At 40.4% G+C, this 13,198-nt stretch overlaps 1 protein-coding gene across 2 annotated transcripts in view; it reads right to left on the minus strand.

Moving 5' to 3' along the window:
* Positions 1 to 5,042: 5,042 nt before the first annotated feature.
* TLCD4 (TLC domain containing 4) overlaps positions 5,043 to 13,198 on the minus strand; it is a 48,009-nt gene continuing 39,853 nt past the window's right edge. The window contains exon 7 of one of the 2 annotated variants that reach the window (XM_074961293.1): positions 5,043 to 6,248. In XM_074961293.1, the coding sequence (XP_074817394.1) occupies positions 6,077 to 6,248 (172 nt within the window). In that variant the 3' untranslated portion in view covers positions 5,043 to 6,076. Of the gene's footprint in view, positions 7,855 to 13,198 lie in introns of both variants that reach the window. The other variant, XM_074961292.1, reaches the window with a different exon arrangement.

Below are 13,198 nucleotides of genomic sequence, written 5' to 3' on the forward strand. Positions count from 1 at the left end.
GTGCAGGAAAAGCTCCTCAGGGACCATCTTTGGGTATGTCTATACTGAAATGTAAGCCCAGGCTCAATGTTGTGAGCCTGAGCGTGCACACTGAGCATTGACCCCAGAAGGAGAATTTCTGCAGCCTGGGTATCACACCTGTGCTCAGGCATTTACACTGCATTACACAGGCCCAAATCAAACTACCCTATCCCAGGCTTTGTAGCACCCTCCCCAACTGTAGATGCTCTAGCCCTTTGTTCGTGGTTCACTGTGGGAAAATGTCCAAACCACACGTTACGGGAAGCTGTTGCAGCCCGCCAAAACATCCTGCTGAGCCATCTTTTGGGTCTGCACACTCCCAACAAGCAGAGCCACCAAGATGAGAATCACCATTTGAAAAACTTGTTTTGATTGGGCTTTCACTCCCGTTTCGGGAAACAGGTAGAGCATCCATGAGACAGTGGTGAATATTTAAATTGCATTTTCTGACCTATCGAAAGCACCTATTAGAGGAAGGAGGAGGATACAGACTTGAACTGGCTGGTGCTGCTCATGACTCCGAGTATTGCTCCTGATGCTCCCTATGTAGACTGGCATTTTTGGACTAGGGCCACAAGCACAGACTGGTGCAATCGTTGTCATGCAACCTGGGATGACCTGCAGTGACTCCAGAACTTTCACATGAAGAAAGCTACATTTCTGGAGCTACGTGAGCAGCTTGCCCCAACCTTTCAGTGTCACAACACACACTTGAGGGTTGCATTGCCAGTCACAAAGTGGGTTGCTATAACCATCTGGAAACTATCACAGATTACCCAAAGTTGACTTTCCAACGCCAAACTGGCTAGCAATGGACCTGTAGCAATCAGGCATGTGATTTACCCAAAGGTGGTTGGTATAAAGAAACAATATCCATGAAGTAATTGCTACTTTTGAGGGACTGGGGTTTCTAAACTACACCAGGGCCACTGATGGGAATTGTTTGTCCATAGTTTGGCCTCAAGGAGCACAAATACATAAACTGCAAAGGGTACTACTCCATAGTTATGTAGTCCCTTATGGACTACAGAGGCTGTTTTATGGATGCCAATGTGGGCTGTGCTGGAAGGTTGATGATGCCAGGGTTTTTGGCCAATAGTGAGTCTTCCTTCATGGACAGGCCAGTACACTATTCCCACCAAATGACATTGTCATAAATGGAGTAACTGTCCCCACTGTTATTCAAGTTTGGTTACAATTTGCAGGAGACAATGTCACCTGAAAGTGAGAACAGGTGTTCGCATGGCACTGTTGTAGTCGGCGTCGCAAGATATTTACATGCCAGATGCGCTAAAGATTCATATGCCCCTTCATCTTCAACCGCTATTCCAGAGGACATGCATGCATGCAGATGATGGGTTCTGCTTGATAACTATCCAAAGCAGTGTGCAGCGACGCATGTTCATTTTCATCAGCTGAGTCAGATGCCAACAGCAGTAGGTTGATTTTCTTTGATGGTTCGGGTTCTGTAGTTTTCACATCTGAGTGTTGCTCATCTAAGACTTCTGAAAGCATGCTCCACACCTCATCCCTCTCAGATTTTAGATGGCACTTCAGATTCTTAAACCTTGGGTCAAGAGCTGTAGTTATCTTTAAAAATCTCACATTGGTACCTTCTTTGCATTTTGTCAAATCTGCAGTGAAAGTGTTCTTAAAACAAATATGTGCTGGGTCATCATCCAAGACTGTTATAACATGAAATATATGGCAGAATGCGGGTAAAACAGAACAGGAGACATTCAGTTCTCCCCTAAGGTGATCAGTCACAAATTAAATTAACACTTTTTTTAAAAAACGAGCATCATCAGCATGGAAGCATGAAGGGACATGCAAACGTTTAGTATATCTGGCACATAAATACCTTGCAACGCCAACTACACAAGTGCCACGCGAACGCCTGTTCTCATTTTCAGGTGACATGGTAAATACGAATCAGGCAGCAGTATCTCCCATAAATGGAAACTAGCTTGTTTGTCTTAGCGATTGGCTGAACAAGAAGTAGGACTGAGTGGACTTTTAGGCTCTAAAGTTTTCTATTGTTTTGTTTTTGAGTGCAGTTATGTAACAAAAAAATCTACATTTGTAAATTAGACTTTCACAATAAAGAGGTTGCACTACAGTACTACTACGTGGTGAACTGAAAAATACTATTTCTTTTGTTTATCATTTTTACAGTGCAAATATTTGTAATCAAAAATATATAAAGTGGGCACTGTACACTTTGTATTCTGTATTGTAATATAAATCAATATATTTGAAAATGTAGAAAAACCTCCAAAAATATTTAATAAATTTTAATCGGTATTCTATTGTTTAACAGTGCAATTAACTGCGATTAATTTTTTTGAGTTAATCGTGTGAGTTAACAGCGATTAAATTGACAACCCTACTTGTAATACATTTTGCATTGGATCATAAATCTGAAATATCTCCCATTCCTATATTAAGAGCAACAAACATGGATCCAGAAATGTACCAGGCTCTGGGGCTACTTATGTCTCTTCTGTTTCTGCAGTTTCTACTAGTTCTGTAGCAGGCTCCTCCCTGGGAGTGGGGGGAAATCAAACAGCTCCTTGGAGTATGGACCCAGCATGTGCTGCAGCTGCTCTGGTGGTGGAACCTCTTTGGAAACCAGTGTGAGCACCAGAGTCACTTCATTAGCTTGATCTGGTGCCTGCTGGTTCCCCTCTAGTATAGGAGTAGTTCAGGGGTCAGAAGGTCACCATCCCAGCTGACCAGGCTATCGAACTGCTGTTGGTTCCGTGCTTGATACAGTAGCCAACACCCAGTCAAACTCCTCATTAAAGAGGCAGGATGTTGGGGAGTTCCCAAAGGTGTGGTTTTCAACCCTGGCTTTCCAATAGTCTTGAGCTGCCTAATCCAGATGCAGCACTGGTCACCAGTCCGGTGAATCCTGCACACTGCCAGTTCATCTGCAATTTTGTAGTGAAGAGAAACTTGTTGCTTGCCTCTCACCAGAGATTAACCAATATCTGACTGTGGTCCTGTCACCAGGGAACAATGTGTTTGTCAATGGACTTCTTATCGGTGGCCATAGCTAGCACAGAAGATGGTTCATTCTGTTGTCTGCAGCTCAGCAGTCAGAATACAATGTTAAACACTGAGCAGCTATACTTGAACAAGGGGAGGCTTCCATTTCCTGGGAGTCAGCTGGTTAGTCTCGAGATAGAAAGAACAAGGAACGTTGGCCCATGGGACTGTGTGATAGAATTGGCAGACTATCAGGACATGAGTCTGGGGGACCCAGGCCCAAGCTACATCCACACTACATAATGATGCACTGTGGACTAGTGTGGCTTGTGTTTGGATGAACCCCTCTTGCTGGATCCTGAATTCTGGGTCCAGGGGCTTACTGGCCTTAGCTTTGTGTGTAGACAGAAGGGGGGTTAGCACTCAAGCCTGAGTCTGAGCCCAGGCTTACATTGCACTGTAGACATACCCTCAGTGTTGTCTCTTCTACAGCACTGAGTGCCAAGTATGTAATAAGGGGAAGTGCCGTGGTATTCTCTTAACACATCAGCCAGTAGAGCTCACTGAATGCAAAGATGGCAGGGGAAAAGGCAAACAATAAGCTGTGCTTTGCAATGGGCTGTTCAGGTTACTACCTCTCAGCTCAAAGAGGGAATCACTGACTTCTTTTTACTTCCTAGGATGGCAAAATTCTAAGGAGAAAAATCTAGTCCCAAATGAATGTCTGCACATCTGCACACACCCCTTCAGATCTGCCACCCCAGACATACACCCACCAAAAAACCCTGCAACAACTCCTCCTCCTGCCCAGAAAAAAACAAAAAACAAAAACTCCATGCTGCTCACCACAGACCTATAGAATTTTGCAAGACTAAGGTGCATGTGTGTATTAGATATTAATCATAAGTCCTTTACAAGACAGATGCTTGTGATCAGAAATTCTAGCAACAATTCTATTTTGAATAAAGGAGACAATTTAATCTGTCCAGTTTTAGATTGATACTTCAGATAGAGAAATGTAACTACTAAACTGAGTCTAGTAGAGGAACAAAAACAGCAGCTGGTTTCAGTATATATATGATGCAGCATATTATATAAATCTTAGTGGCCTGTGAAGGAGCCCTAAAAATAAAGGTGTATTCTGTCCATCACATATGTGCAATCTGTATATTTCTGTCCTTGCCCAATACATTGGCATTCATGACCATTTAAAAATTATTTTAGCACACAACTTCTGTGTGGTTATAGTATAGCCTTGTAACACCAAATCAAATAAATCAGTTGAATAAATTGAAATTAATTCAAACCAAATGGACATAGCAAATATGGTTGGATATATTTGCTGATCTTCTTTTACAATGCAATTGAATCCTAGAGGATAAAAGCTATTCGGACCAAATGGATTAGTAGGTCATCTAGCCCATTCCTCTTCCACTATAGATTGTTCCCCATGCTGTATTTTCTAGGACTTTGTCCAATCTAGTTTTAATATAATCTTTCATACTTTTATGATAAACCTGAGTCTTAGTCACTATCCAAGATTTATGTATAATGGAGAATACAAGGGAATAGACTATTTTAAAGTTTATAGCTTTAGTGAAGACTCTACATTGGAAATTAGGAATTTAATTTACTGTATGTAGGATTCAAATGCCATTAAAGATGAATGCTTAAAAAAGGATGGACTTCCAATGCAGTTGTCATGAAGTCCTTACTTCCTGTAAAATCATTTTCCTTATGAAAAATGTTTCATCCTACTGTATTTTCAGAATTAGTAAACACCATACTTCTATGTTCAAGGTGTATTTTATCCAAAGTGCTTGAGTCTACTCAATTACTGATTTTGAAACTGGCTAAGAGAAAACCAAAATGTAAACATAAAAGTTATTACAAATGTGCAAACTTAGTTATTAATCAGATTACCAAAGAAACCCTCTCTTTCACTAGTTACCATCTTGAACACTAATACATTAGAACTGCCTTGGTGTACATATTGAATTAAATCACTATTTTTAAAAGTATCTGAATCTATATGTTGATAAAAAGGTTTTCCTTTGTTTTAATAAAAAATGTAATGGAGGGCAATTGACTGATAATATGAATTTATTGGTACCAAAGACAAAAAACAATGTGCTAATTCAAGAATGACAATTAAAGAAAATAAAACACACACTTCAGTTACTATGCTTTCTAGGACTGAACAACTCATCTACATAATAAAGCAACAGGACTGCCAAGAATATAGTGTAAGGAACTGAATGCATTAGCAATCTTTGCCTCCCACCCATTGAAAAATAAAGATAATGCTGAAAAAAATTACTGTTAAATAATGTAACTATGCCTGTAAAAGTGAGTATTATATCAACCCATATAATGATCTATTATACTCTTCAAAGAGAAGAGCTGAACTGCTTTAGCCACAACTGCCTTGGCTATACTGCAAGACAACGCAAAAGACCTTTGCTAGCAGTTTGTGGAGTCTTCTTGGTGACCTAGGGAGACATAACCCTGATTTACACTACAAACTTATGTCAGTATTACTGCGGCACTCGGGGTGTGGAAAATCCACACCCTGAGCGATGTAGTTATACCGACCTAGCCTCCAGTGTCGACAGTGCTATGTCAACAGGAGGGCTTCCCCTATTGATATAGCTACTGCCTCCTGGGAAGGTTGAGTACCTATGCCAACAGGAGAAGCTGTTCCATCAGTGTAGGCAGTGTCTTCACTAAGTGCTACAGTGAAGCTGTAAGTGTAGACAAGCCCTCAGTAAATCATAAAGGGACAGCTAGTTCCTGGAAAGTGTGTGTTTGTTTTACAGCTCTCCCTTCTAGCCTACACTAACTAATAGCCAGACACCTGCATTTGTTTAGAGGAAAGAAGAGAACAGCACACACACAAAACACATATCCCAACAGGACAAGAATTTGATAAATGTTAACAAAAGAAGTTGCTTGAATAGTTTGCTACAATGTTTTTACGTAATAGCACCACACTAGTGAGTGAAAATGCAGTTTCAGCAGCACATACTAGCAGATGGTATCACAAACTACAAGTGATGACAAATCAAGTGAAGAAAGCATTGTTCCAACAAGCAAAAACCACCACAAAACATCTAGCCCCTCCACAACAGTTATATGGGAGAAAACAAAATTCTCTCAGGTTGGCATCTCTTCCATATTCTGATCTTCCCACATTCTCAAATTTCCCCCATCTCCCATGGACATCACTGGAAGTTCTAGAATTGAAGAGAAAGCAGAATATCTGCCAAGGACTATGTGGATCCAAAAACAGAATGTTGTCCCTAACAAGGTTAGCTGCTTCTGTGACCCACTCTATAAATCTTCTCAACAGTTTTGAAGAGAACAACAAACTATTCTCTGTTGGGGCCACTGATAAGTCTTCTTGCTTATAAGATGGGATTTCTTTGGCCAGCACCTCAAATTTCCAGCCATATGAACAACAAGGAAACAATGACAAATACATATTTATATGAGCATTTGAACACAATATGAGCATTTTCATACTAAGGTGGCAGTTCTGGAGGGGAGAGGGTTACTGTGACATAGCCACATATACAAAAGTATTTAGTCTCCTATACTTAAGTTGTTTACACCCTAGAAGTCTCTTGGTTAAAATAATAATAATAATAAATAATAATAATAATACATTTAGAAGCAGAGTTGCAATACTTTTCAAAAGTAGTAGTAGCAGCAGAAGCAGCCGCCGCCTTCACAGTGTGAGCACTGTAGTAAAAAGGAGTTTGTTTCCACACACTGTTTATCATGGTAACTTCGGATCAGAATTCTGATCAGATTTAAAAGTAATACTACTAGAAGGACATTAGCACAGCCGTCCCTCCACATAAAAGATTTTTTAAAAGATAATACATTATACCAGTATCTGTAAAACTGTTTCATAAATCCCCAAAAGATTGTGTCCATGCATAAGGCAACAAAGTCAGTAAAATATTCATAGCATCAAAGCTAAATTCTTAGCCTTTGTTGCAAAAAAATAAAAAAAAACTTGTCAAGGATGAAATCTTGATTGTTAACACCAAATACTAATAAGAGAAACCACAGAAACATGGCAGGAAATTTGCCATATCTGCATAACTTACAAAAGATCTTAACATTCACAGGCTTTAAAAAAAAAAAAGCCACACACAACACATTGAGAAACCTGAGTGAAAACATTTTAGGAACATACTGATAGAAGACCACCAACTAATCAGTCTGTTCCTTTTTAAGTTCATTTGTCAATTAAGTGCTTAGAACACAAGCTAGACTCATTTGTATGAACCTATACATACAGTATGTCATATGCCATTGTTTCCCATTCCATAGAGTGGGATTGTCTTTAAATGAAGCGACCCTGGGCATGCAGGCAGTGTGGCAAGGGAAAGGTTAAGATCAATAAAGAGGCAATACCTTGTTTCCTTAAAGGAGCATTTTATGGCAAAAGTGTGTATTGTTTCAATGAACCCAAATGATCTTTATAGAGAAGTTCAGTTTTACATATATGATTTCTAGTCAGATTTTCCATTCTTACACATTTTGACTTCTTCTTGTCTAGTGAGACAAATAACTTTGTAGCATCCCTTTGTAATTTTGACCATCCACATCAAGTTCATCACATCCAAGACAACACTAGAGATAATCCAGGCGCTTTGGGCTGCAACTCCTACTCTGTGGAAAGCCTCTGTTCCAAACACAGAAATGACGTTGGCATAATAAACAGGCATGACTACAATCCTCACCATGAAGAACATGACCGTCATCAGCACCCCATTGATGATGTTGGCTTTTGAAGACCTGGGGTACCCCAGCACTTCAAAGAACCACCTGCAAGAGAGAAGTGTTCACAAAACCAAACAAGTTTCAGATTTTTCAAATCCCTTCTTATGACCAGTCACTATTCAATTTATCCTCAAGCCCTCCCAATCCTAAAATGCTGCCTTGTATTGTGGCTTCATCTAAAAGCTCTTTAGGCCAGTTAATTGTCTTGGTGCAAAGCATCGTGTAATCTCCATTACTACATTAAAAAGTTTCATAACAATATTTTAAGGAACAGCATGTACAATAATCTCCTAATTTGAATTGTAAACTAATATGTAATAAGTATACATGTTAGTTGCTATTACTGTAGTGTAGAGGAGTGGTTTTCAACCTTTTTTCATTTGTGGACCCCTAACAAAGTTCAAATAGAGGCTTTGGAAATCTTAGACAATCTGTGGACCCCTAGGGGTCTGCGGACCACAGGCTGAAAACCACTGCTGTAGAGCATGGATAATTTGTTTTGTAAATTAACTTTAAAATGACTACTGTGAAATAATTTTTTGTTCTTTGAACATTTTAATTTGCACTTTTTTTTTAAGAAGTGAAACTAAGCTGAGAAATTTAGCTCCAAACTTCCTCAGAATTATAGATTAAGGCCCCTACCAAATTCAGGGTCCATTTTGGTCAATTTCATGGTCATGGGATTTTAAAAATTGTAAAATTTCATTATTTCAGATATTTAAATCTGAAATTTCACAATGTCGTAACTGTAGGGGTCCTGACCTAAAAGGGGGCTTTAGAGCAGGGGTCTCAAGGTTATTGTAGGGGGGCGGGGGGGATGTCACACTATTGCCACCCTTACTACTGCGCTGCTGCTGGTGGTTGCGATGCCTTCAGAGCTGGTCAGCTGGAGAGCAGCGACTGCTGGCTGGGATCCCAGCTCTGAAGGCAGCACTGCCGCCAGTAGCAGCATAGAAGTAAGGATGGCATGCTATGGTATTGCCACCCTTACTTCTGTGCTGCTGCCTTCAGAGCTGGGTCCTCGGCCAGCCTAGCCTCTACTCTCCAGCCACCCAGGTCTGAAGGCAGCCCCGCAGAAGTAAGGGTGGCAATACTACAACCCCCCCCTACAATAACCTTGCGACCACCCTGCACCCCCTTTTGGATCAGGACCCCCCAGTTTGAGAAACGCTGGTCTCCCCTGTGAAATCTGTATAGTATAGGATAAAAGTACACAAAAATGACCAGATTTCACAGGGGAGACCAGATTGCACGGTCCGGGATGCATTTTTCACGGCCGTGAATTTGGTAGGGCCCTAATTATAGGGCAAGAAAGAAGTTTGGAATTGGTGTTGTGAGTAGGACCCCCATCTGTTATTTCACATTTGCTGGATTTGGGCTTTTGTGATTGGTGCCTTGCTACTGTCCTAGTAAAATCCTTGGGACCAGACTGATCTCTAAGCCAAAACCTCAGCTCTAAACATTACAAGTTGAATTCCATTATTATATTAATGCTTAGCTGTATGAAAAATGTCAGTGTGGTGGAGTAATTTTGAATAGGTTTTCTATATTTTGATGCCCTACTAGAGAGGTGTAACTATTACATATAGCCTATTGCCTGGCAACTAGAACCTGTGGGTTGGGTTCTTAAGAAAGTATTTATATTATTGTATGTTCCTCTCTTTCCCCTTCACTCACACAATAAAATCACTGCATTGAAGATTTGTACAGCTGTGACAGGTCAGAGAAAGGACAGAGAGGACCAAACCATAGAAAACAGCTTAACTGCTGAACCTGTGAAGGCATAACCAGCTAAAACTACTGACCATTAAGCAACAGATGTAATGATTGTTAGAACTTCCACTTTGTAAAACTAATCGTATAGCCTGTTACAAATTTATTACAAATTATTTATCTGCCATATTGACAGATACTTGTGATATGACTGATTATAATTACTAGGGATCTATAATGTCCAAAGTCAAATATTTTCTTAGATATGCATCAAGATGCTGATTAGGTACTGTGCCGTGCCAGCATATTAATTTATAAATGCTTTTTAAACAATAAATGAAAAAATGGTAATAGCACAACTGCTCACAACCAAAGTCAGAATGACAATTTATGTTTTGCCTATCACTGATTAAATCCATGCTAAAATTAAACTTGCCTTTTATATGGACAAGCCCAAATCAGAAAACAGTAGAAGAACAGAAAGGAGATGCAAGGTAATAATTTAAGAAAAAGTAAAACCTCTATTTACTGTTATGACAACTGTGCAATTCCTTCGTAATTTTTAAAAAAATGAATTTAATGCTTGTGAAAGTGCTGGATTATTAGACAGCGCTGGAGACTCCTAACTATAGAACAGATATAGCACAGACAGCGTCAGGGCAGTTCATACTGCCCTCACTATTCTACTTATGTGCTTAATGCTGAGAAGAGTGACAGTCTCTAGGGAAGAGGGAGGTTCAGTCTCTAGGTCCATTTAGATCTTTGTCTTTATGCCAACAAGAAAGGAAATTGTGATAGTGGTTTTTGTGAAGTGAGCAGAGTAGTGCTCTGCTGGACTGTGGTTTAAACCTTTAAATTTTAGGCAGACAATTCAATTCTACAGCTCAGCTATTCCAGATAGTGTAGGTTCTGTCAGCTGGGTAAAAAAAAAAAAGCATACATCTTTCAAAGAACAGAAATCTGCTCTACAAGAGCAAGACTTTAGTGTCCTGTACTATACTTTTTTTGCAGTAAGTTAGTCATTAGGAATACTGAACAAACTCTTTTCAGTAGTATTCATATTTACAGCTCTCCAGAAACAGTTTCATTTGAGTCGTAAAATTACTTTCTCAAAATATAAAATCAAGAGGTATATTATACCAATATTTTTCTAATTGCAAGATGGAGAGGAGAGGCAAGACTTACACTAAAATCCAGAACAATGGTCTGCTTTTTCTTCTACGGTTTTATTGTTCTAAATTTTGTCTTTAGACTACAATTTTTAGAAGAAATTATTGTAAATAAGAGGGTGAAAATATTTCACTTGCCAAGTATGTTATTTCATAACATTACATGCTACTATTAATTGGGCTACAAGATTGTTATAGTTTTCCTTTAGGGTTGTATTATCCCTACATTCAACTCTGGCACTTTCTGACAAGCTAAACAAAACAAATTTCTTATGTTCTTTTAAAATTAAAATAAGGATATAGTGAGGTACAAATAGTTTAAAATGGTGAGATGAGATTTTTCATATGTTACAAAGAATCCTAAATTGAACTAAATTGACCTGTATTTTTATACCGTCTGGTGAGAATTTAAGCCAAATCATGAGTGATAAGTCCTGGCACAGTCAAAGAATTATGATGTGATTGGAACAACAGAGACTTGGTGGGATAACTCACATGACTGGAGTACTGTCATGGATGGATACAAACTGTTCAGGAAGGACAGGCAGGGCAGAAAAGATGGGGTAGTTGCATTGTAAGTAAGAGAGTAGTATGACCGCTCAGAGCTGCAGTATGAAACTGCAGAAAAACCTGAGAATCTCTGGATTAAGTTGAGAAGTGTGAGCAACAAGGGGGATGTCGTGGTGGGAATCTGCTATAGACCACCAGACCAGGGGGATGAGGTGGACGAGGCTTTCTTTAGGCAATTAACAGAAGTTACTAGATCAAAGGCCCTGGTTCTCATGGACTTCAAATCACCCCGGTACCTGCTGGGAGAGCAATACAGTAGTGCACAGATAATCCAGGAAGTTTTTGGAAATTGTAGGGGACAATTTCCTGGTGTAAGTGCTGGAGGAAGCAACTAGGGGCAGAGCTCTTCTTGACCTGTTGCTCACAAACCGGGAAGAATTAGTAGGTGAAGCAAAAGTGGATGGGAACCTGGGAGTCAGTGACCACGAGATGGCAGAGTTCAGGATCCTGACACAGGGAAGAAAGGAGAGCAGCAGAATACGGACTCTGAACTTCAGAAAGCAGACTGACTCCCTCAGGAAACTGATGGGCAGGATCCCCTGGGAGAACAACATGAGGGGAAAAGGAATCCAGGAGAGCTGGCTGTATTTTAAAGAATCCTTATTGTGGTTGCAGGAACAAACCATCCCAATGTGTAGAAAGAATAGTAAATATAGCAGGCGACCAGCTTGGCTTAACAGTGAAATCCTTGCTGATCTTAAACACAAAAAAGAAGCTTACAGGAAGTGGAAGATTGGACAAATGACCAGGGAGGGAGTATAAAAATATTGCTTAGGCATGAAGGAGTGAAATCAGGAAGGCCAAATCACACCTGGAGTTGCAGTTAGCAATGGATGTTAAGAGTAACAAGAAGGGTTTCTACAGTTCTATTAGCAACAAGGTGGTGGTCAGGGAAAGTGTGGGACCCTTACTGAATGGGGGAGGCAACCTAGTGACAGAGGATGTGGAAAAAGCTAATGTACTCAATGCTTTTTTCGCCTTTGTCTTCACGAACAAGGTCAGTTCCCAGACTACTGCACTGGGCAGCACAGTATGGGGAGGAAGTGACTAGCCCTCTGTGGAGAAAGTGGTTCAGGACTATTTAGAAAAGCTGGACAAGCACAAGTCCCCTTGGATGCAGTGCATCTGGCCCCATGTGCTAAAGGAGCTGGCAGATGTGGTTGCAGAGATATTGGCCATTATCTTTGAACACTTATGGCAACTGGGGGAGGTCCTAGATAACTGGAAACAGGCTAATGTAGTGCCCATCTTTAAAAAAGGAAAGGGAGGAGGATCTGGGGAACTACAGGCCAGTCAGCCTCACCTCAGTCCCTGGAAAAATCATGGAGCAGGTCCTCAAGGAATCAATTTTGAAGCACTTTGAGGAGATGAAAGTGATCAGGAGCAGTCAGCATGGATTCACCAAGAGCAAGTCATGCCTGACTTACCTAATTGCCTTCTATGATGAGATAACTGGCTCTGTGGATGAGGGGAAAACAGTGGATGTTATTCCTTGACTTTAGCAAAGCTTTTGATATGGTCTCCCACAGTATTCTTGCCAGCAAATTAGAGAAGTATGGGCTGGATGAATGGACTATAAGGTGGATAGAAAGTTGTCTAGATTGTCAGGCTCAACAGGTAGTGATCAATGGCTCCATGTCTAGTTGGCAGCCAGTATCAGAGTGCTCCAAGGGTCAGTCCTGGGGCCGGTTTTGTTCAATATTTTCATTAATGATCTGGAGGATGGCGCGGATTACACCCTCAGCAAGTTTGCAGAGAACACTAAACTGGGAGAAGTGGTAGATACGCTGGAGGGTAGGGATAGGACACAGAGGGACCTAGACAAGTTAGAGGATTGGGCCAAAAGAAATCTGATGAGGTTCAACAAGGACAAGTGCAGAGTCCTGCACTTAGGAAGGAAGAATCCCATGCACTGCTACAGACTAGGGACCAAGTGG

Source organism: Natator depressus, chromosome 8, assembly GCF_965152275.1.
Source record: "Natator depressus isolate rNatDep1 chromosome 8, rNatDep2.hap1, whole genome shotgun sequence".
Taxonomy (NCBI): domain Eukaryota; kingdom Metazoa; phylum Chordata; order Testudines; family Cheloniidae; genus Natator; species Natator depressus.